Source organism: Salmo trutta, chromosome 29, assembly GCF_901001165.1.
Source record: "Salmo trutta chromosome 29, fSalTru1.1, whole genome shotgun sequence".
Lineage (NCBI taxonomy): Eukaryota > Metazoa > Chordata > Actinopteri > Salmoniformes > Salmonidae > Salmo > Salmo trutta.
The window spans coordinates 244,915-271,259 of NC_042985.1; the positions used below are offsets into that span (position 1 = coordinate 244,915).

Consider the following 26,345-nt stretch of genomic DNA (forward strand, 5'->3'; position numbering starts at 1 on the left):
ATAATACTGTAAAACATGGCAGACTGAATAGACCTCTTAATACCCTGTGACAAAAAAACTATTAAAGCATTCATGATTATTACTACTATCTTATTTAGCTAGGTAAGCCCTAAGCTGGTTCTGGTCTTTCCTGTTATTTAGCTAGGTAAGCCCTAAGCTGGTTCTGGTCTTTCCTATTATTTAGCTAGCTAAGCCCTAAGCTGGTTCTGGTCCTACCTGTTATTTAGCTAGGTAAGCCCTAAGCTGGTTCTGGTCCTACCTGTTATTTAGCTAGCTAAACCCTACGCTTGTTCTGGTCTTACCAGTTCCATCTAAAAGGAGATACAAAGTGAGATTGCATTGTATTACATAATGTATTCTCATTGTGATTTAGAGATGGAAATGTTTAATGTATAATTGAATAAGGTTATAGCAGGTGGTCTTTACAATCCAGTTAAATATATTAGTTTCTTTACTGGCAGAAAAACCCTCCAGACATCTGAATGTTATCCTCTTATCATACCTGGTGCCTTTTCCTGGGCCAACAAGTCACTCAACATGAACTACAGGATCCAGAATGCACTGCTTCATGTCCTCACTTTAACACTGTTCATCAACAACAAGTGTACTCTACCCTAGAGGAGTTAGTCAGGAACGAGACAGGACCATTAAATATTAAGAAGTACAGTTTTTAAATCATTTATAGCTGGTGAGACTGAGCGGTTTCCCTGGCAGAGAAGTGGCAGTAGACAGCCCTTACTGAGTACTGCTCCTCCATAGAGTCTGATACTGTCACAGTAGACAGCCCTTACTGAGTACTGCTCCTCCATAGAGTCTGATACTGTCACAGTAGACAGCCCTTACTGTGTTGTGCTCCTCCATAGAGTCTGATACTGTCACAGTAGACAGCCCTTACTGAGTAGTGCTCCTCCATAGAGTCTGATACTGTCACAGTAGACAGCCCTTACTGAGTACTGCTCCTCCATAGAGTCTGATACTGTCACAGTAGACAGCCCTTACTGAGTAGTGCTCCTCCATAGAGTCTGATACTGTCACAGTAGACAGCCCTTACTGAGTAGTGCTCCTCCATAGAGTCTGATACTGTCACAGTAGACAGCCCTTACTGAGTAGTGCTCCTCCATAGAGTCTGACACTGTCACAGTAGACAGCCCTTACTGTGTAGTGCTCCTCCATAGAGTCTGATACTGTCACAGTAGACAGCCCTTACTGAGTACTGCTCCTCCATAGAGTATGATACTGTCACAGTAGACAGCCCTTACTGAGTACTGCTCCTCCATAGAGTCTGATACTGTCACAGTAGACAGCCCTTACTGAGTACTGCTCCTCCATAGAGTCTGATACTGTCACAGTAGACAGCCCTTACTGAGTACTGCTCCTCCATAGAGTCTGATACTGTCACAGTAGACAGCCCTTACTGAGTACTGCTCCTCCATAGAGTCTGATACTGTCACAGTAGACAGCCCTTACTGAGTAGTGCTCCTCCATAGAGTCTGATACTGTCACAGCAGACAGCCCTTACTGAGTACTGCTCCTCCATAGAGTCTGATACTGTCACAGTAGACAGCCCTTACTGAGTACTGCTCCTCCATAGAGTCTGATACTGTCACAGTAGACAGCCCTTACTGAGTACTGCTCCTCCATAGAGTCTGATACTGTCACAGTAGACAGCCCTTACTGAGTAGTGCTCCTCCATAGAGTCTGATACTGTCACAGTAGACAGCCCTTACTGAGTAGTGCTCCTCCATAGAGTCTGATACTGTCACAGTAGACAGCCCTTACTGAGTAGTGCTCCTCCATAGAGTCTGATACTGTCACAGTAGACAGCCCTTACTGTGTAGTGCTCCTCCATAGAGTCTGATACTGTCACAGTAGACAGCCCTTACTGAGTAGTGCTCCTCCATAGAGTCTGATACTGTCACAGTAGACAGCCCTTACTGTGTTGTGCTCCTCCATAGAGTCTGATACTGTCACAGTAGACAGCCCTTACTGAGTACTGCTCCTCCATAGAGTCTGATACTGTCACAGTAGACAGCCCTTACTGAATAGTGCTCCTCCATAGAGTCTGATACTGTCACAGTAGACAGCCCTTACTGAGTACTGCTCCTCCATAGAGTCTGATACTGTCACAGTAGACAGCCCTTACTGAGTACTGCTCCTCCATAGAGTCTGATACTGTCACAGTAGACAGCCCTTACTGAGTAGTGCTCCTCCATAGAGTCTGATACTGTCACAGTAGACAGCCCTTACTGAGTAGTGCTCCTCCATAGAGTCTGATACTGTCACAGTAGACAGCCCTTACTGAGTAGTGCTCCTCCATAGAGTCTGATACTGTCACAGTAGACAGCCCTTACTGAGTAGTGCTCCTCCATAGAGTCTGATACTGTCACAGTAGACAGCCCTTACTGAGTAGTGCTCCTCCATAGAGTCTGATACTGTCACAGTAGACAGCCCTTACTGAGTACTGCTCCTCCATAGAGTCTGATACTGTCACAGTAGACAGCCCTTACTGAGTAGTGCTCCTCCATAGAGTCTGATACTGTCACAGTAGACAGCCCTTACTGAGTACTGCTCCTCCATAGAGTCTGATACTGTCACAGTAGACAGCCCTTACTGAGTACTGCTCCTCCATAGAGTCTGATACTGTCACAGTAGACAGCCCTTACTGAGTAGTGCTCCTCCATAGAGTCTGATACTGTCACAGTAGACAGCCCTTACTGAGTAGTGCTCCTCCATAGAGTCTGATACTGTCACAGTAGACAGCCCTTACTGAGTACTGCTCCTCCATAGAGTCTGATACTGTCACAGTAGACAGCCCTTACTGAGTAGTGCTCCTCCATAGAGTCTGATACTGTCACAGTAGACAGCCCTTACTGAGTAGTGCTCCTCCATAGAGTCTGATACTGTCACAGTAGACAGCCCTTACTGAGTAGTGCTCCTCCATAGAGTCTGATACTGTCACAGTAGACAGCCCTTACTGAGTAGTGCTCCTCCATAGAGTCTGATACTGTCACAGTAGACAGCCCTTACTGTGTTGTGCTCCTCCATAGAGTCTGATACTGTCACAGTAGACAGCCCTTACTGTGTTGTGCTCCTCCATAGAGTCTGATACTGTCACAGTAGACAGCCCTTACTGAGTAGTGCTCCTCCATAGAGTCTGATGGAGATCCTGGTGGTCCTGAGCTCAAACACAAACTCATAGAGCTGACTGGGGAACACTAGAGCCTGTAGAGAGAGACATGGAGGAAGAGAGAGAAAGAGAGAGAGGGGAGAGAGAGAGGGGAAAGAGAGGTGGGAGAGAGAGAGAGAGCGCAAGAGAGCGGGAGAGAGAGGGAGAGGAAGAGGAGAGAGAGAGGTGGGAGAGAGAGTGCGCAGGAGAGCGGGAGAGAGAGGGAGAGAGGGAGAGGAGAGAGAGGGGGAGAGAGAGAGCGTAGGAGAGTGGGAGAGAGAGTGAGAGAGAGAGGGAAGAAGTGCTCAGTGTTACATATGTTGTGAAATAATAATAACAACAACATAGTATAATAAGGATTTTGATAGACCCAGAGACACTTGACAACCCATACAGCAGTAGTGTCTTCTGTCCTGGTTCTGGGTATATACACACACCGGGGTTACAGGCTTTTCCCCCAACCAGGTAATAACACTCCTGATTCAACTAATCAACAAGCCCTTGATGAGTCAAATCCGATGTGTTGTTGTTAGTGTGGGGCTGGAGAACAAGCCTGCACCCCCTGTCCATCCCCAGGACCAAGGTTGAACCATGCTGTCAAAGCAATTGGACTGGGAGATATCTATACAGTACAGGAGAGGTCAAGCTAAGTCCAGTTGACTAATGTACAGTACTTACTATTAAGGCTACGGTAGAAGGGTAGTTGACTAATGTACAGTACTTACTATTAAGGCTATGGTAGAAGTCTAGTTGACTAATGTACAGTACTTACTATTAAGGTTATGGTAGAAGTCTAGTTGACTATTGAACAGTACTTACTATTAAGGCTATGGTAGAAGGGTAGTTGACTAATGAACAGTACTTACTATTAAGGCTATGGTAGAAGTCTAGTTGACTATTGAACAGTACTTACTATTAAGGTTATGGTAGAAGTCTAGTTGACTATTGAACAGTACTTACTATTAAGGCTATGGTAGAAGTCTAGTTGACTATTGAACAGTACTTACTATTAAGGCTATGGTAGAAGTCTAGTTGACTATTGAACAGTACTTACTATTAAGGCTATGGTAGAAGTCCCGTTGACTAATGAACAGTACTTACTATTAAGGCTATGGTAGAAGTCCCGTTGACTAATGAACAGTACTTACTATTAAGGCTATGTTAGAAGTCCCGTTAACTAATGAACAGTACTTACTATTAAGGCTATGGTAGAAGTCCCGTTGACTAATGAACAGTACTTACTATTAAGGCTATGGTAGTGAACAGAACAGCAGACATGAGAATCCATATCCTAGAAAGAAAAACACAGAAGAAAGACATAAATGCATGTATTGATCAGAAACACAGGAGAGGAATAAACACAGATATTGATCATCAGAAACACCCTAGACAGAGATCAGAGAACAATGGGATCCATTGGGCCATTCAGGATGCAAACAGAGTGACTGATCCAGCTGTCAGTATGAGTCCTGTACTTCTCCTGTATTCTCCCACAGTACAACTATCATATCAAATAGGCTACAGGAAGTTAACTCATGTACTCCTGTATTCTCTCACAGTACAACTATCATATCAAATAGGCTACAGGAAGATCCTATATTCTGTCTGATGATGGTTCTATGAAGATCCTATATTCTGTCTGATGATGGTTCTAATAAAGATCCTATATTCTGTCTGATGATGGTTCTATGAAGATCCTATATTCTGTCTGATGATGGTTCTAATAAAGATCCTACATTCTGATGATGGTTCTAATAAAGATCCTATATTCTGTCTGATGATGGTTCTAATAAAGATCCTATATTCTGTCTGATGATGGTTCTATAAAGATCCTATATTCTGATGATGGTTCTATAAAGATCCTACATTCTGATGATGGTTCTAATAAAGATCCTATATTCTGCCTGTTGATGGTTCTAATAAAGATCCTATATTCTGATGATGGTTCTAATAAAGACCCTATATTCTGTCTGATGATGGTCCTATAAAGATCCTATATTCTGTCTGATGATGGTTCTATAAAGATCCTATATTCTGTCTGATGATGGTTCTAATAAAGATCCTATATTCTGTCTGATGATGGTTCTATGAAGATCCTATATTCTGTCTGATGATGGTTCTAATAAAGATCCAACATTCTGATGATGGTTCTAATAAAGACCCTATATTCTGTCTGATGATGGTTCTATGAAGATCCTATATTCTGTCTGATGATGGTTCTAATAAAGATCCTACATTCTGATGATGGTTCTAATAAAGACCCTATATTCTGTCTGATGATGGTTCTAATAAAAATCCTATATTCTGTCTGATGATGGTTCTATGAAGATCCTATATTCTGTCTGATGATGGTTCTAATAAAGATCCTATATTCTGTCTGATGATGGTTCTATAAAGATCCTATATTCTGATGATGGTTCTATAAAGATCCTACATTCTGATGATGGTTCTAATAAAGATCCTATATTCTGCCTGTTGATGGTTCTAATAAAGATCCTATATTCTGATGATGGTTCTAATAAAGACCCTATATTCTGTCTGATGATGGTTCTATAAAGATCCTATATTCTGTCTGATGATGGTTCTATAAAGATCCTATATTCTGTCTGATGATGGTTCTATAAAGATCCTATATTCTGTCTTTTGATGGTTCTATAAAGATCCTATATTCTGATGATGGTTCTAATAAAGACCCTATATTCTGTCTGATGATGGTCCTATAAAGATCCTATATTCTGATGATGGTTCTATAAAGATCCTACATTCTGTCTGATGATGGTTCTATAAAGATCTTATATTCTGATGATGGTTCTATAAAAATCCTATATTCTGTCTGATGATGGTTCTATAAAGATCCTATATTCTGATGATGGTTCTATAAAGATCCTACATTCTGATGATGGTTCTAATAAAGATCCTATATTCTGTCTGATGATGGCTCTATAAAGATCCTATATTCTGTCTGATGATGTTTCTATCAAGATCCTTTATTCTGTTTGATGATGGCTCTATAAAGATCCTATATTCTGCCTGTTGATGGTTCTAATAAAGATCCTATATTCTGATGATGGTTCTAATAAAGACCCTACATTCTCTTGATGGTTCTATAAGGATCCTATATTCTGATGATGGTTCTATAAGGATCCTATATTCTGATGATGGTTCTATAAGGATCCTATATTCTGTCTGATGATGGTTCTATAAGGATCCTATATTCTGATGATGGTTCTATAAGGATCCTAAATTCTGTTGATGGTTCTATAAGGATCCTATATTCTGATGATGGTTCTATAAGGATCCTAAATTCTGTTGATGGTTCTATAAGGATCCTATATTCTAAATGATGGTTCTATAAGGATCCTATATTCTGTTGATGGTTCTATAAGGATCCTATATTCTGATGATGGTTCTATAAGGATCTTATATTCTGTTGATGGTTCTATAAGGATCCTATATTCTGATGATGGTTCTATAAGGATCCTATATTCTGTTGATGGTTCTATAAGGATCCTATATTCTGATGATGGTTCTATAAGGATCCTATATTCTGTTGATGGTTCTATAAGGATCCTATATTCTGATGATGGTTCTATAAGGATCCTATATTCTGTTGATGGTTCTATAAGGATCCTATATTCTAAATGATGGTTCTATAAGGATCCTATATTCTGTTGATGGTTCTATAAGGATCCTATATTCTGATGATGGTTCTATAAGGATCTTATATTCTGTTGATGGTTCTATAAGGATCCTATATTCTGATGATGGTTCTATAAGGATCCTATATTCTAAATGATGGTTCTATAAGGATCCTATATTCTGTTGATGGTTCTATAAGGATCCTATATTCTGATGATGGTTCTATAAGGATCTTATATTCTGTTGATGGTTCTATAAGGATCCTATATTCTGATGATGGTTCTATAAGGATCCTATATTCTGATGATGGTTCTATAAGGATCCTATATTCTGTTGATGGTTCTATAAGGATCCTTTTCTCTTCACACTATAACAACCATATGAAAGGCCTACTGGTATTAGAGAATGTAAGTGTACCAATTGGCACTCCTATTCCCTTATTAAGTACACTACTTTTGAACAGGGTTCTTGTCAAAAGTAGTGCACTATATAGGGAATAGGGTGCCATTTGGGACACAGATAGTGAGAAGGAACTAAATGAGAGAGGAAATCTAATGTCTGAATAATGAAGCTTCTGTTAAGATCGCAACACCTTTTATCTCTGGCTGCTGGGAGCAGTAAACACTGGCTGCATCCCAAATGGAATCCTATTCCCTACATAGTCCCTTTGGGTCCTGGTCTAAAGTAGTGCACTATATATGGAATAGTGTGGCATTTGGCCTGGAGTCAGTGGACATTCATTTTCTTTTCATGTCCTGCTTCTCCATCACTCACGCTTTGATGTGTACACTTTCCATTACCTCAGTCCGGGGGGGGGGGGGGGGGGGGGGCAAAGAACGGCCCGCGAGACATTTTTTAAATGTAATAAATATTATTATATTTGAGTTAAGATTTTTGGCCTAAAATGACTCATTCCATGATACACAAACAACCCCCAATAGATGGCGCTGTAGCCTGGCAAGCGCGCACTGTATTTCGGCCTACAGTCTGATTCAGAATGCGCTCAGTCATCATAGCCACTTCATTGCTTGACGACTTTTGACGTGAAAAATAAGTGCTGCGAAAATTAGAAAAGTGGACTCTGAATGTTGTGTTTTTAAAGAAGAATGGGCAGCAAAATACTCTTTTTTATACTAATACTGGACATAAGGCGGTACTGTCTGATATGCCAAGAAAGTGTTGCCGTTTTTAAGGAATATAATCTCAAATCGTAATTTTTCAAGCAAGCATGCTAACTACGCTAGCTATCTGTCCTCTCAGGAAAAGGCAAGGAAGGCTTCAAAACTTGCCACAAACTTAAAAGCCCAACAAAATACGCTTACTAAACGGTGCTCTACTCCAGACTCCGTAACTAAGGCAAGCTACGTAGCGACACATAAAAATCTAAGTATAGCAAACATTTTACTGAAGGGGACTTTGTGGTGGAGACTGCTGGTATATTTTGTCCTGAGAGAAAAAGCCAATTTGAGAAAATTAGTTTATCACGCAGAACCATCACCAGGCGCGTGGAAGTGATAGGTGAGGAGCTAATCTCCCAGTTGAAGAAAAAAAAAAGCAGATGGCTTTGATCTGTTTTTTTTCTATAGCACTGGATGAGAGCAGTGACATCAGAGACACCGCTCCACTTAACATGTTTCTCAGAGGAATAAAGGACAACTCTCCATTCTTACGATGGAATCAATGATGTGAACAACCAGGGCCTCTGATTTATCTGACAGGGTGTCTGCCTGCATGGGAAAAAAATGGATGATATCAAATTGGCTTTGATATCATAAGGTGAATGCACCAACTTGTAAGTCGCTCTGGATAAGAGCGTCTGCTAAATGACTTAAATGTAAATGTATCTACCGTGGAGCAAACTGACAAACGTCACAACAGATGGATCACCAAATCTAACCGGTAAAAACATTGGGCTACTAAAAAGATTATAAAGACAAAAGTAAAAGATTATTCGTCAGGAAGCCCTGTGTAAAAGTGTGTTAAAGCTGGAAAATGTTGTCAAAGTGGTTGTAAAACTTGTCAACTTTATACAGGCAAGGAGGCTTAACCATCGTCAGTTCATCTTTATACGGGCAAGGAGGCTTAACCATCATCAGTTCAACTTTATACAGGCAAGGAGGCTTAACAATCGTCAGTTCAACTTTATACGGGCAAGGAGGCTTAACCATCGTCAGTTCATCTTTATACGGGCAAGGAGGCTTAACCATCGTCAGTTCATCTTTATACAGGCAAGGAGGCTTAACAATCGTCAGTTCAACTTTATACGGGCAAGGTGGCTTAACAATCGTCAGTTCAACTTTATACGGGCAAGGTGGCTTAACCATCGTCAGTTCATCTTTATACGGGCAAGGAGGCTTAACCATCGTCAGTTCATCTTTATACGGGCAAGGTGGCTTAACCATCGTCAGTTCATCTTTATACGGGCAAGGAGGCTTAACCATCGTCAGTTCAACTTTATACGGGCAAGGAGGCTTAACCATCGTCAGTTCATTCGGCTGCTCTATGATACCGAGGCAGAGCACCAGGACTTGTTGTACCATGTTCTCTGGCTAAGCCTGGGAAAAGTATTTTGCCGTGTGTGGGAACTGAGATCAGTATGTTCCTTGATACGGTTGGTAAAGCTGACGACTTCTCCGAGTTGAAAGACACCGACTGGCTGGGCGTCTTTGTTTTCGGTGTGGACATACAGCAGTGACCGCGCCCACATCGCAGTGCCGCACTGAGACATACAGCAGCACTTTGATCGACCTGCATGAGTTTTCCCGCCGCTTCTCAGACTTCAACAAGATTGACACTGAGCTGGAGCTTGTATCATGCCCCCTGTCTTTCCACAGTGAGAAAGCACCACCAAATCAAATCAAATATTATTTGTCACATTATACAACAGGTGTAGACCTTACAGTGAAATGTTTACTTATAAGCCCTTAAACAACAATGCTTTAAGAAGTTTTGAGAAAGTGTTAAGTAAAAAAAAATAGATAGGTACAAAAAATTTCAAATATAAGTAACAAATAATTCAACAGCAGCAGTATATAACAATAGTGAGGCTATATACAGGGGGTACCAGTACAGAGTCAATGTGGAGGGTATATACAGGGGGTACCGGAACAGAGTCAATATGGAGGCTATATACAGGGGGTACCGGTACAGAGTCAATGTGGAGGCTATATACAGGGGGTACCGGTACAGAGTCAATGTGGAGGCTATATACAGGGTGTTACGGTACAGAGTCAATGTGGAGGCTATATACAGAGTGTTACGGTACAGAGTCAATGTGAGGGGAGCACCGGTTAGTGGAGGTAATTGAGGTAATATGTACATGTAGGTAGAGTTATTAAAGTGACTCATAGATAATAAACAGAGAGTAGCAGCAGCGGAAAGAAGGGTCTGGGTAGCCATTTGATTAGATGTTCAGGAGTCTTATGGCTTGGTGGTAGAAGCTGAAAGCCTTTTGGACCTAGACTTGGTGCTCCGGTACCACTTGCCCTGCAGTAGCAGAGAGAACAGTCCATGACTAGGGTGGCTGGTCCTCCACTCCGACAATTAATCCACACATAAAACAGTCAACTGAATCGTTTCTAGTCATCTCTCCTCTTTCTAGGCTTTTTCTTCTCTTGACTTTATATTGAGATTGGCAACTTTCATAAACTAGGTGTATTACCGCCATCAACCTCGTTCGTCTTTCAGTCACCCACGTGGGTATAACCAATGAGGAGATGGCACGTGGGTACCTGCTTCTATAAACCAATGAGGAGATGGAAGAGGCAGGACTTATAGCGTGATCTGCGTCACAAATAGAACTAACTTCTATTTTAGCCCTTGGCAACGCAGACTCATTGGCTCGCGCGAGCAGTGTGGGTGCAATAATTGAATAATATAGATTTCTACATTTATTTTGCGACACGAGCGGTGTAGTCAGCCTGTTAGACTATACCACCGTGATCAACACACTTCATTACCTTCATTACTACACCTTTCCCAGAGACATGAAACAAGCTAAAGTTATTCCTCTGTATAAGAAGGGGATAAAGTCTGACCCTGGGAATTATAGGCCTGTATCTATCCTCTGTGTAACATCAAAGATCCTGGAGAGAATTGTACATGAGAAAATGTATGAATATGTTAACAAACAGGGTGTAATGTCTGATTTTCAGTCGGGTTTTTAGAAAAACCTACTCCATTGATTCATGTCTACTTTACTTGACTGACTTCATCAGGAAAGAGATTGATGAGGGAAATCAGTGTGGAATGGTACTGCTTGACCTACAGAAGGCCTTTGATACAGTTAACCACTCTCTCCTAATCTCCAAACTGGAGGCATTGGGGTTAAGCAGTATCCCTCTAGGCTGGGTAAAGTCCTATTTATCAGGAAGGGACCAAGTAGTAGAGGTTAATGGTTCACTGTCTCAGGCAAAACCAATGACTTGTGGCGTTCCGCAGGGGAGCGTGCTTGGGCCTCTGCTGTTTTTATTGTATATTAACGATATGAAAGATGCTTGTTCTTGCTGTCTTTCTCTTTATGGGGATGACTCTACACTTCTGGTGTCTCACAAAAGTAAAACTATGTTGGAGAGCATACTTAGCACAGAGCTTACTTACATTAGCAAATGGCTTGGAGATAATAAGCTATCTCTGCACTTAGGGAAAACTGAAGCAATTATTTTGGGATCCAGACCTAAATTGTGTAGGTCGTCAGAAATCAGAGTGGAGATAGGGGGTGAGGTGCTGACTACTAAAACCTCTGTTAGCTACTTGGGATGTATCCTTGATGGAAGCTTGGGAGGTGTGAGCATGGCCAATAAGGTTCTAGGGAAGGTTAATGCCAGGACTTAAGTTTTTGGCTAGAAAGTCCAAGCTGCTTGATAAGGACTCCATGAAAGTGCTAGCTACTGCCCTCATTCAATGCCATTTTGACTATGCTAGTACTTCCTGGTTTGGGGACTTATCTAAACTTATGAAGCTCCAGATAGCCCAGAATAAGCTGATCAGGGTAGTGTTGAAGGTGAGTCCTCATACTCACATAGGCAGGAGCTGCTTTCAGGAACTAAACTGGCTGCCTGTTGAGGCTAGGGTGTCCCAGATTAGACTAGGTTTGGTTTACAGGAGTATTTATGGTCCTGTGCCCAGATATCTAAGCGAGTAATCATTACTTTCCTCGTGTTAGGGATGCACACAATCACAGCACCAGATCAGGTGTTGCTGATGTGTGCTTATACAGGTTCAGGAGTAATGCTGGGAAAGGTACTTTCTTGTATACTGGAGCCTCAGAATGGAATGAGTTGCCTCTGCCCATAAAAACAACGTCCTCTCTGGACAGCTTTAAAAATAAAGTAATAATATGTTTGATGTCCTCTGTGCCCATATGAATAACCCCTATGATGTAACTGGAATGATGAGACAGATGTTGTTCTCTGTTTTTGTTTGATTATTTCACTGCCATACTGTGTTGGATCTTGTCTAGACATCTTGTCTCAAGAGGACCACAATGGAAATAAGTCCCAGACTTTATTGTGTGTTATCCTCCATGATTTTATTCATGGCTTTTAAGTTTTATGTGTGCTTGTTTTTTTTAAATGGTCGAATTAATAAACTAAACTACAACACTGACAACACACACACACACACACACACTCACACACACACACACCTAAATCACATCTAAATCACTCCCCATAAAATGCAGCATTAAAACTGCATGCTTCTCATCAAGGTTTATAATCTACTGAAGAGTAGAAGGATGTACGGTAAGCAGTGAGCACTATGCACACTATACCAATTCCATCTGGACAAATCTCAACGATACATGGAACTTGAAGTTCTCAACCTGCTCCACTGCAGCCCCGTCAATCATCTCCTTTGTCTTGATCACGTTGAGAGAGAGGTTGTTGTCCTGGCACCACACGACCAGGTCTCTGACCTCCTCCCTATAGGCTGTCTCGTCGTTGTCGGTGATCAGGCCTACCACTGTTGTGCCATCGGCAAACTTAATGATGGTGTTGGAGTCGTGCCTGGCCATGCAGTCATGAGTGAACAGGGAGTACAGGAGGGGAACTGAGCACGCACACCTGAGGGGCCCCCGTGTTGAGGATCAGCGTGGCAGATGTGTTGTTACCTACCCTTGCCACCTGGGGGCGGCCCGTCAGGAAGTCCAGGATCCAGTTGCAGAGGGAGGTGTTTAGTCCCAGGGTCCTTAGCTTATTGATGAGCTTTGAGGGTACGATGATGTTGAACGCTGAGCTGTTGTCAGTGAATAGCATTCTCACATAGGTGTTCCTTTTGTCCAGGTGGGAAAGGGCAGTGTGGAGTGCAATAGAGATTGCATCATCTGTGGATCTGTTGGGGCGGTATGCAAATTGGAGTGGGTCTAGGGTTTCTGGGATGATGGTATTGATGTGAGCCATTACCAGCCTTTCAAAGCGCTTCGTGGCTACAGACGTGAGTGCTACGGGTTGGTAGTCATTTAGGCAGGTTACTTTAGTGTTCTTGGGCACAGGCACTATGGTGGTCTGCTTAAAACATGTTGGTATTACAGACTCAGACAGGGAGAGGTTGAAAATGTCAATGAAGACACTTGCCAGTTGGTCAGCACATGCTCGGAGTACACGTCCTGGTAATCCGTCTGGCCCCGCAGCCTTGTGAATGTTGACCTGTTTAAAGATCTTACATCGTCTACGGAGAGCATAATCAGACAGTCATCCGGAACAGCTGATGCTCTCATGCATGCTTCAATGTTACTTTCCTCAAATCGGGCACAGAAGTAATTTCACTTGTCTTGTAGGCTTGTGTCACTGGGCAGCTGGCAGCTGTGCTTCCCTTTGTAGTCTGTAATAGCCCTGCCACATCCGCCGAGCGTCGGAGACGGTGTTGTATGATTCAATCTTAGTCCTGTTTTGACTCTTTGCTTGACACACAAGCTCATCGACACCCAACGAGACAGTGCTTTGAAGAAGTACAAAACAGCAGCAATAGACCAGTCCTATGGCTCACTGAATTAAACAATGTTTCCAAACATTAAAAAGCCCAAAGGATGTTTGTTTTATTCGGGTCCACATTTGTGTGTTTCAACAGAAGTTTTCAGTCATGAATTACAACAAACCCCGTTACAGGTCAAATTGAACAATAGACCACTTGTCAGCTGTTTTGAGAATCTCTACATCAAAGATGACAGCAGACTTTGATGCCCTTGCCAAGATAGGTGACCAGACCCATTGTTCACATTAAGACTTGAATAACTGTGACTGGGGTAATGTTAATGTTTTTTCATGGTGATGGTTATGCAGTGAGAATTATCCAACAATGCACTTGGATACAGGTCATAACTAAAATCCGTCAGATTCGGGCTGAGGTGATTGGATAACTGTAACTATAGCTCACGATGGAGATGAGAATTGTTCCTTAATATGCTTTCAGAAACAGACCATTCCAAATGAAACGGATGCTCTTACCATGTTTCACTACCATTTATATTTATATTTATATTTATATATATATATATATTAAACACATCTGCTGTTACATTTGTCATGTCTCCAGTCATATAATATATATATATATTTTTTTTTAAGTTTGCATATTGTGACTGTAAGTTTGATTGTACATATTTTAAGTTTGATTGTACATGTACAGTTTGATTGTACATATTTTATCAAACAAGGGTAGAGATGCAGGGTCTGTGTTTGACTGTCTGTGATGTTATAAATTATGTCCATTTTGTGAATAATTTGTTCACAAAAAACAAAAGGTAGAGATGGTACACGGGTAGAATTGTTCAGCAAGCGTATGTACCCCTACAGTACACTAGTAGTTACGTGTCCATGTGAAAATGAATAAAGGCTTCACATGTTTTGTCATATATACATTTAGTATGTGGCCTTTCAATTGGTTTCAAAAAGTCAATGTGGCCCTTGAGCCAAAAGGTTTGCCCACCCCTGCCTTAGACTATACCACTATGATCAACACACTTCATTACCTTAGACTATAACACTGCACACTTCATTACCTTAGACTATAACACTGTACACTTCATTACCTTAGACTATAACACTATACACTTCATTACCTTAGACTATAACACTGTGATAAAACACACTTCATTACCTTAGACTATCACACTGTGATCAATACACTTCAGGGGGGGGGGGGGGGGGGTCCTATATCAGGAATCTTACTCTAAGATGTTTGTTATATACAATCTCTGGTCTTACCTGAGGCCTATTGGCTCTCGTACGCCAAACCTCATCTGATTTCCGAGCATCTGACTGATCTGAAAGATAAATAGAAAACACAATACATCTCAATTCAATACATCTTGATTTAATAAACCATTTAACCATTCTACAAGCAAAGGGACTCATAAGCCCAAAGTCAAGCACTTGGTGACAACTGTATCAGTTGAAAGTGCTATACAAACATACATTGATTGATGGATTTGCCTTACACTGCAGCAAACAGTAATATTATTGTTATTCATCTCTTCACTATTCAGTATCCCTTTCAGCTCACATCAACAGGGTTGAAACCCAGCTAGTAAGGGTCAGGGTTCAGCTGGAGAGACAGAGACAGAGTAACAGAGACAGAGTAACACATACACAGACAGAGTAACACAGACAAAGTAACAGAGTAACACAGACAAAGTAACAGAGTAACACAGACAAAGTAACACAGGCAGAGTAACAGAGTGACATGGGCAGAGTAACAGAGTAACACAGGCAGAGTAACAAAGTAACATGGGCAGAGTAACAGAGTAACATGGGCAGAGTAACAGAGTACCATGGGCAGAGTAACAGAGGCAGAGTAACAGAGTAACACAGGCAGAGTAACATGGGCAGAGTAACAAAGCAACATGGGCAGAGTAACAGAGTACCACGGGCAGAGTAACAGAGTACCACGGGCAGAGTAACAAAGTAACATGGGCAGAGTAACAGAGTACCATGGGCAGAGTAACAGAGTAACACAGGCAGAGTAACATGGGCAGAGTAACAGAGTAACATGGGCAGAGTAACACAGGCAGAGTAACACAGGCAGAGTAACAGAGTAACACAGGCAGAGTAACACGGGCAGTGGTGCAATCTAATACACCTGGTACAGGTCCCCCCCAACAGTGGTACAATCTAATACACCTGATACAGGTCCCCCCCAACAGTGGTACAGTCTAATACACCTGGTACAGGTCCCCCCCCAACAGTGGTATAATCTAATACACCTGGTACAGGTCCCCCCCCCAACAGTGGTATAATCTAATACACCTGGTGCAGGCCCCCCCCATCAGTGGTACAGTCTAATACACCTGGTGCAGGTCTCCTCCAACAGTTGAACATAAAGTGTTGGTGTCATGAGCTGAAATAAAAAGATCCCAGAAATGTTTCATACGCACAAAAAGATTGTCTACATCCCTGTTAGTGAGCATTTCTCCTTTGCCAAAATAATCCCTCACCTGACAGGTGTGGCATATCAGGAAGCTGATTAAACAGCATGATCATTACACAGGTGCACTTTGTGCTGGGGACAATAAAAGGCCACTCTCTAAAATGTGCAGTTTTGTGACGCAACACAATGCCACAGATGTCTCAAGCTTTGATGGAGTGTGCAATTGGCATGCTGACTGCAGGAATGTCCACCAGAGCTGTTAGACAATGTTTACTACAAGTTTAGATAGCTGGCATGCTGACTGTAGGAATGTCCATCAGAGCTGTTGGACAATGTTTACTACAAGTTTAGATAGCTGGCATGCAGACTGCAGGAATGTCCATCAGAGCTGTTGCCAGAGAATTTAATGTTCATTTCTCTACCATAAACTGCCTCCAACATCATTTTAGAGAATTTGACAATATGTTCAACCGGCCTCACAACCTCAGACCACGTGTAACCACGCCAGCCCAGGACCTCCACATCCAGCTTCTTCACCTGCGGGATCGTCTGAGACCAGCCACCCAGACAGCTGATAAAACTGAGGAGTATTACTGTCTGTAATAAAACCCTTTTGTGGGGAAAAACTAATTCTGATTGGCTGGGCAAATTCTGATTCTCTCCCTCCCCTCCCGGAGGACCTGAGCCCTAGGACCATGCCTCAGGACTACCTGGCATGATGACTCCTTGCTGTCCCCAGTCCACCTGGTCGTGCTGCTGCTCCAGTTTCAACTGTTCTGCCTGCGGCTGTGGATCCCTGACCTGTTCACAGGAAGTGCTACCTTGTCCCAGACCTGATGATTTTTACTCTCTCTCTCTACCACACCTGCTGTCTCTAACTCTGAATGATCGGCTATGAAAAGCCAACTGACATTTACTCCTGAGGTGCTGTTGCACCCTCTACAACCACTGTGATTATTATTATTATTTGATCCTGCTGGTCCGCTATGAACGTTTGAACATCTTGGCCATGTTCTGTTATAATATCCACCAGGCACAGCCAGAAGAGGACTGGCCACCCCTCAAATCAAATCAAAGTTTATTTGTCACGTGCACTGAATACAACAAGTGCAGACCTTACAGTGAAATGCTTACTTACAGGCTCTAACCAATAGTGCAAAAAAGGTATTAGGTGAACAATAGGTAGGTAAAGAAATAAAACAACAGTAAAAAGACAGGCTATATACAGTAGCGAGGCTATAGAAGTAGCGAGGATACATACAGACACCGGTTAGTCAGGCTTATTGAGGTAGTATGTACAGGTAGATGGTTAAAGTGACTATGCATATATGATAAACAGAGAGTAGCAGTAGCGTAAAAGAGGGGTTGGCGGGTGGTGGGTGGGACACAACGCAGATAGCCTGGTTAGCCAATGTGCGAGAGCACTGGTTGGTCAGCCCAATTGAGGTAGTATGTACATGAATGTATAGAGCCTGGTTCCTGCATTTCTACAGAGTTTATCCTAGCCACCATGCTTCTACATCTGAATTGATGTTTGAGGGTTTTAGGCTGGGTTTCTGTATAGCGCTTTGTGACATCTGCTGAAATAAGAAGGGCTTTATAAATACATTTGATTGATTGATTGATTGGGCCTGGCTCCCCAGTGGGTGGGCCTATGACCAGGTCCCCTCCGACCGCGGCACAATCTAATAAACCTGATACAGGTCCCCTCCGACCGTGGTACAATCTAATAGACCTGATACAGGTCCCCTCCGACCGTGGTACAATCTAATAGACCTGATACAGGTCCCCTCCGACCGCGGCACAATCTAATAGACCTGATACAGGTCCCCTCCGACCGCGGTACAATCTAATAGACCTGATACAGGTCCCCTCCACCCCTGGTACAATCTAATAGACCTGATACAGGTACAATCTAATAGACCTGATACAGGTCCCCTCCGACCGCGGTACAATCTAATAGACCTGATACAGGTCCCCTCCGACCGCGGTACAATCTAATAGACCTGATACAGGTCCCCTCCGACCACGATACAATCTAATAGACCTGATACAGGTCCCCTCCACCCCTGGTACAATCTAATAGACCTGATACAGGCACAATCTAATAGACCTGATACAGGTCCCCTCCGACCGCGGTACAATCTAATAGACCTGATACAGGTCCCCTCCGACCGCGGTACAATCTAATAGACCTGATACAGGTCCCCTCCGACCGCGGTACAATCTAATAGACCTGATACAGGTCCCCTCCGACCGCGGTACAATCTAATAGACCTGATACAGGTCCCCTCCGACCGCGGTACAATCTAATAGACCTGATACAGGTCCCCTCCGACCGCGATACAATCTAATAGACCTGATACAGGTCCCCTCCGACCGCGGTACAATCTAATAGACCTGATACAGGTCCCCTCCGACCGCGGCACAATCTAATAGACCTGATACAGGTCCCCTCCGACCGCGGCACAATCTAATAGACCTGATACAGGTCCCCTCCGACCACAATACAATCTAATAGACCTGATACAGGTCCCCTCCACCCCTGGTACAATCTAATAGACCTGATACAGGTCCCCTCCGACCGCGATACAATCTAATAGACCTGATACAGGTCCCCTCCGACCGCGGTACAATCTAATAGACCTGATACAGGTCCCCTCCGACCGCGGTACAATCTAATAGACCTGATACAGGTCCCCTCCGACCGCGGTACAATCTAATAGACCTGATACAGGTCCCCTCCGACCGCGGTACAATCTAATAGACCTGATACAGGTCCCCTCCGACCGCGGTACAATCTAATAGACCTGATACAGGTCCCCTCCGACCGCGGTACAATCTAATAGACCTGATACAGGTCCCCTCCGACCGCGGTACAATCTAATAGACCTGATACAGGTCCCCTCCGACCGCGGTACAATCTAATAGACCTGATACAGGTCCCCTCCGACCGCGGTACAATCTAATAGACCTGATACAGGTCCCCTCCGACCGCGGTACAATCTAATAGACCTGATACAGGTCCCCTCCGACCGCGGTACAATCTAATAGACCTGATACAGGTCCCCTCCGACCGCGGTACAATCTAATAGACCTGATACAGGTCCCCTCCGACCGCGGTACAATCTAATAGACCTGATACAGGTCCCCTCCGACCGCGGTACAATCTAATAGACCTGATACAGGTCCCCTCCGACCGCGGTACAATCTAATAGACCTGATACAGGTCCCCTCCGACCGCGGTACAATCTAATAGACCTGATACAGGTCCCCTCCGACCGCGGTACAATCTAATAGACCTGATACAGGTCCCCTCCGACCGCGGTACAATCTAATAGACCTGATACAGGTCCCCTCCGACCGCGGTACAATCTAATAGACCTGATACAGGTCCCCTCCGACCGCGGTACAATCTAATAGACCTGATACAGGTCCCCTCCGACCGCGGTACAATCTAATAGACCTGATACAGGTCCCCTCCGACCGCGGTACAATCTAATAGACCTGATACAGGTCCCCTCCGACCGCGATACAATCTAATAGACCTGATACAGGTCCCCTCCGACCGCGGTACAATCTAATAGACCTGATACAGGTCCCCTCCGACCATGGCACAATCTAATAGACCTGATACAGGTCCCCTCCGACCGCGATACAATCTAATAGACCTGATACAGGTCCCCTCCGACCATGGCACAATCTAATAGACCTGATACAGGTCCCCTCCGACCACGGCATGGTTCCTGTTTTATTCGTCCCCTGGTCTGCTCTACCCTTTAAAGGACCCATCTGCAGTTTAAACAATAACAAAGTGTACTGTTTCGGTAAGAAGCTGAGGGATGGGGCTGGAGAAATGTACCCACTCTCAAATGCATAGACCCGAGCTATGGAGGCAGGGACTAACCTGATCGTTTTAACCATGTTTTGAGTCTATACAGCGTTTGTTTACATTAACTTTGTCTACCAACATTGTAGTAAAACAAGCTTGTATTTTGGGTTGAACTAGGCTGATGAGGCATTTATAAAAGTTATGTTCTTTAAGAATCAATGGGTACATGTCATTAATGTATAAGTCCACAATGGATGTAGCAACACTATTGAAGGCAAGGTCCAAAACCCCCAGCATGCATCTCTATCTGACTGGACTAAATCTCTTCTTTAGTCAATCTTCTCCTCCCATTTCCTCCATAATGTTTATTTCCAGATTTGGTGCCCGATATAAAACTCTGATATCAGGGTGAGAGTCTTTCTCAAGAGCCACGTGAAGAGATTCAGACACAGTAGTTGGACGGACCAGGATTGACATGATATCCTCACAATTGGTTGTGAGGCTAAGAGAGAAAATAGTGAACAGGAAGTGACACAAACAGTAAAAACTATAAACTCTAGAGGTGTTTGGCTTTGCGGACATGTTCACACTCCCGTTAGATATGTATTTATTTACAATGAGGTTTGCAGCAAAGTATAATACCACGTTTGTTTTATTTAACCTTTATTTAACTTGGCAAGTCAGTCAAGAACAAATTCTTATTTAGAATGACGGACTACACCGGCCAAACCAGGACGACGCTGGGCCAATTGTGTGCCACCCTATCGGACTCCCAATCACGGCCGGTTGTGATACAGCCTTGTGACTTGGAAGGGTGAGAAAATGAAATAGTTTGTGTTGAAAAGGGCCCCATCTCTCACAAAATAGAAGGAAAAAGATGTTTTGGCCTGAAATAAGAGCCAAGAACATCTCCAGCTCTCAGACAGAGAGAACTACAACATGTCAAAACACATGTGATTCCTTAAGTGAATGTAAACATGTCCCCAAAGTCAATGCATGTATTGTAGGCCTATCTGGGCAACTAAATATATTGTAGGCCTATCTGGGCGACTAAATATATTGTAGGCCTATCTGGGCGACAATGTATTGTAGACCTATCTGTGTAAATACATGTATTGTAGGCCTATCTGGGTGAATGAATGTATTGTAGGCCTATCTGGGTGAATGAATGTATTGTAGGCCTATCTGGGTGAATGAATGTATTGTAGGCCTATCTGGGTGAATGAATGTATTGTAGGCCTATCTGGGTGAATGAATATATTGTAGACCTATCTGGGTGAATTAATGCATTGTAGGCCTATCTGGGTGAATAAATGTATTGTAGGCCTATCTGGGTGAATAAATGTATTGTAGACCTATCTGGGTGAATGAATGTATTGTAGGCCTATCTGGGTGAATGAATATATTGTAGGCCTATCTGGGTGAATTAATGCATTGTAGGCCTATCTGGGTGACTGAATATATTGTAGACCTATCTGGGTGAATAAATGTATTGTAGACCTATCTGGGTGAATAAATGTATTGTAGGCCTATCTGGGTGAATTAATGCATTGTAGGCCTATCTGGGTGAATTAATGCATTGTAGGCCTATCTGGGTGACTGAATATATTGTAGACCTATCTGGGTGACTGATGGATTCTGACAAGTGAAACAGACCATCTGGAAAACAACGTCACGTCATCAGCACAGGTTTGAGAGTAGAGGCTTGACTGTGACAGGCAACATGGTTGCCTTGGCTACCTGGTCTTTAACACTCCGGGTTCTATTTTCCTCTGGAGCGAAGGAGGCGCAAGTGTCAAACGCACGTTAGTTTGCAATTTCATTGTGTAAAAAAACTGCCGCACTTGCATTTTCATCTGTCTAATATCAGCTTGCTTCCGCTGAGGTGGGACAGGTAGAAATATTTGAGATATCTCCTAAAAATATCTAGATATTTCAGTCAGAGCAACTAGAGATATTTAAGAACGACCCCAGCTGGTCTTAGCGGTAGCCGGGGTAGTTACGTCATTGGTTTAGCCAGCGCAGGCCCACGCAGTATCCTCATCACAAATGTTTTATTAAAACATCACTAGCAGCAAAACAGTCAGACATTCCCCTTTTTCATTCATATATTGGACATTCTGTTTGTCCAGCATCTGTGAAGAGTTTCGGACTCATTATGTGCGACGCCCATTGCATGAAAGGTGTGTCAGTGACTGTCGGAAGCCTGTTCACAAACATCAAGTTATTTAAAAAGACGTCTTATCGTGTTTAATTTTTCCTCTGTCAAATCGCAGGAATTCTGATCTCTGTCTGTGGTGCTGAATCCACTTGTAAGGCCTCAACTGACAGCTTCATTAAATAGTACCCGCAAAACACCAGTCTCAACGTCAACAGTGAAGAGGCGACTCCGAGATGCTGGCCTTCTAGGCTGAGTTGCAAAGAAAAAGCCATATCTCAGACTGGCCAATAAAAAGAAAAGATTAAGATGGGCAAAATAACACAGACACTGGACAGAGGAACTCTGCCTAGAAGACCAGCATCCCGGAGTCGCCTCTTCACTGTTGACGTTGAGACTAGTGTTTTGCGGGTACTATTTAATGAAGCTGCCAGTTGAGGACTTGTGAGGCGTCAGTTTCTCAAACTAGACACTCTAACGTACTTGTCCTCTTGCTCAGTTGTGCACCGGGGCCTCCCACTCTTTCTATTCTGGCTAGAGGCAGTTTGCGCTGTTCTGTGAAGGGAGTAGTACACAGCGTTGTACGAGATCTTCAGTTTTTTGGCAATTTCTCGCATGGAATAGCCTTAGTTTCTCAGAACAAGAATAGACTGACGAGTTTCAGAAGAAAGGTCTTTGTTTCTGGCCATTTTGAGCCTGTAATCGAACCCACAAATGCTGATGCTCCAGATACTGAACTAGTCTAAAGAAGACCAGTTTTATTGCTTCTTTATATCAGGACAACAGTTTTCAGCTGTGCTAACATAATTGCAAAAGGGTTTTCTAATGGTCAATTAGCCTTTTAAAATGATCAACTTGGATTAGCTAACACAACGTGCCATTGGAACACAGGAGTAATGGTTGCTGATAATGGGCCTCTGTACGCCTATGAAGATATTCCATTAAAAACTAAATCTGCCGTTTCCAGCTACAATAGTCATTTGCAACATTAACACCATTTGCACTGTATTTCTGATCAATTTGATGTTATTTTAAACGGACAAGAAATTTGCTTTTCTTTCAAAAACAAGGACATTTCTAAGTGACCCCAAACTTTTGAACGGTAGTGTATATATTTTTTGGTTTAAGTTGGTTGAGTGCCTTCTAGTCCTTTCCTAATCTATTGCATTTACACTGTTGAGGAACAGCTGTAGTAAGTATTTCACTGTACCATTACACCCTCTGTGTTCTGTGCATGTGACAAACAAACTTAGATTGTGTCGTAAAGACTTGATCTCCAGAAATATTTCAATAATAATTATATAACGAATCCAAAAATCACACCATGCTGACAGAGCATGAATATTCCTCCCAAAACTGTGTTCAGCATTTCATTTACTTAATACCTGCAATGTCTTTGACCCTAGGAAGCTTTCATCATCACATGGTAGGAAGACATGTTTGTACTGTCAACAACAATCTATAGGAGAGAGGGAGCGAGAGAGAGAGAGAAACAGAGAAAACAGAGAGAGAGAGAGAGAGAGAAACAGAGAAAACAGAGAGAGAGAGAGAGAGAAACAGAGAGAGAGATGGAGAAAAAGACAGAGAGAGATGGAGGGGGAGAGAGAGAGAAAGAGAGAGAGATGGAGAGAAAGAGAGAGAGATGGAGAGAGATGGAGAGAAAGAGAGAGAGATAGATGGAGAGAGAGAGAGAAGGAGAGAGAGAAACAGAGAGAGAGAGAAACAGAGAGAGAAAGAGAGAAACAGAGAGAGAGAGAGAAACAGAGAGAGAGACAGATGTAGAGAAACACAGAGAGAGAGTGTATGTACGTGCAGCAATAGAGGTGACATGGAGTCAGGTGTTGGATGCCTGATCAAAGGCCATCTCTGTACACAGAGAGCCAGTTCAATTCTGTACCAGGTTGCCATCTGCTGTGTCTGCTGTTGACACTATGAACATGTGTCCACGGTATCAAATTCACTTTCAAAGGCTGTCTCTACAAACAAGGCCCCTGTATTGAATTCTATACCAAGTCTCCATGTCTGCTATGACTCTAACATGCTGACCACACCGCTCGCGTTGCAAAATAAATGTACCCATGTTATTCAAATCATTGCACCCACACTGCTCGCGAGCGTCTGCGTGGCCAGGCACTAAAATAGTAATTGGTTCTATTTGTGACGCTCAATGCGCTGCAAATCCGGCCTCTCCCATCTCATTGGTTTTTAGGAGCATATACCCACATGCCATCTCCTCATTGGTTTTTAGGAGCATATACCCACATGCCATCTCCTCATTGGTTTTTAGGAGCATATACCCACATGCCATCTCCTCATTGGTTTTTAGGACCATATACCCACATGCCATCTCCTCATTGGTTTTTAGGAGCATATACCCATGTGGGTGATTGAAAGATGAACTGAGGTCCATACTCCGGGTTGGTTGTAGTAATGCTGTAAAGTTGGTTGTAGTAATGCTGTAAAGTTGGTTGTAGTAATGCTGTAAAGTTGGTTGTAGTAATGCTGTTGGTTGTAGTAATGCTGTAAAGTTGGTTGTAGTAATGCTGTAAAGTTGGTTGCCAACCACCATATAAAGTCCAGAGAAGAAACAGAAGCCTGAAGGAAGGAGGAGAGATGACAAGAAACGAATTCGGTTGACCGTTTTATCTGTGGATTAATTGTCGGAGTAGAGGACCTTGTGCATTTCAGGTAAAATAACAACCCAACATTTATATCCCAGGACAAATTAGCTGGCAACAGCAAGCTAGCTAAATTGCCATAAATGTTTAATGCTTTTTGACCTGTCCCCAAATTAATAATTGGTTCAGAGTTTGTTTTGATATTTTAACCTACGTGTCCTGATCTCTTCTGGTGTGGGTGAACAAAATCAACTTGCGGACGCACGGGCGCATGCGGTTTGGTCAGCATGTAAGTAGGCAGGTAGCCTAGCGGTTAGAGCGTTGCGCCAGTAACTGAAACGTCGCTGGTTTGAATACCCGAGTCGACAAAGTGAAAAAAAATCCGATGTGTCCTTGAGCAAGGCACTTAACCCTTATTTGCTCCAGGGGTGCCGTGCTACTATGGCTGACCCTGTGAAACAACATTTCACTGCACCTATCGGGTATATGAGACAACAAAAACACATTGAGTTTTTCTATTGACACATTCTTACCGTAGTAAGTGTTTTTTAAAGAAAATAAAATGTATGCAGTGCCCTCAGAAAGTAATCACACCACTGGACTTATTTCACATGTTGTTGTGTTTCAGCCTGAATTCAAAATATAATACTTTAAAAAAAAAATTGTTTTACTCATCTACACACAATACCCCATAATGACAAAGTGAACACGTTTTAAAAAAAAAATGTGCACATTTATTTTAGAAGTACCTTTGGCACCGATTAAAGCTGTGAGCCTAAGTGGCTAAGTCTCCTGGATTGTGCAACATTTGCCCATTATTCTTTTAAAAAATTCTTCAAGCTCTGTCAAATTGGTTGTTGATCATCGCTAGACAACCATTTTCAGATCTTATCGTAGATTTTCAAGTAGATTTAAGTGAAAACTGTAATTTGGTCACTCAGGAACATTCATAGTCTTCTTATTTATCCTGAAAAACTCCCCAGTCCCTAACGAAAAGCATGCCCATAACAAGATGCAGCCACCACTATGCTTGAAAATATGGAGAGTGGTACTCAGTAATGTGTTATATTGGATTTGCCACAAACATAACACTTTTTATTCAGAACAAAAAGTTAATTTCTTTGCCACATTTTTTTGCAGTATTATTTTAGTGCCTTGTTCCAAAACAACAGGATGTATGTTTTGGAATATTTTTATTCTGTACAGGCTTCCTTCTTTTCATTCTGTTAATTAGGTTAGTATTGTGGAGTAACTACAATGTTATTGATCCATCCTCAGTTTTCTCCTATCACAGCCATTAAACTCTGTAACTGTTTTAAAGTCACTATTGGCTTCATGTTGAAATACCTGAGCAGTTTCCTTCCTCTCCAGCAACTGAGTTAAGAAGGACGCCTGTATCTTTGTAGTGCCTGGGCATATTGATACACCATCTAAAAAGTGTAATTAATAACTTCACCATGCTCAAATGGATATTTAATGTCTGCTTTTTTTTACCCATCTACCAATAGGTGCCATTCTTTGTGAGACATTGGAAAACCTCCTTGGTCTTTGTGGTTGAAACTGTGT

The 26,345-nt window shown here is 42.7% G+C and overlaps 1 protein-coding gene across 3 annotated transcripts in view; it reads right to left on the reverse strand.

Moving 5' to 3' along the window:
* The window catches only part of LOC115166695 (tumor protein p53-inducible protein 11), a 63,175-nt gene that overhangs the window by 11,411 nt on the left and 25,419 nt on the right, over positions 1-26,345 (reverse strand). For all 3 annotated transcript variants that reach the window (XM_029720408.1, XM_029720407.1, XM_029720406.1), the window contains exons 3-5: positions 15,010-15,068; positions 4,409-4,457; positions 3,132-3,222 (exon numbers count right to left, since the gene is read on the reverse strand). In XM_029720408.1, coding sequence (XP_029576268.1) covers positions 3,132-3,222; positions 4,409-4,457; positions 15,010-15,068 — 199 coding nt within the window. The remainder of the gene's footprint in view (positions 1-3,131; positions 3,223-4,408; positions 4,458-15,009; positions 15,069-26,345) is intronic.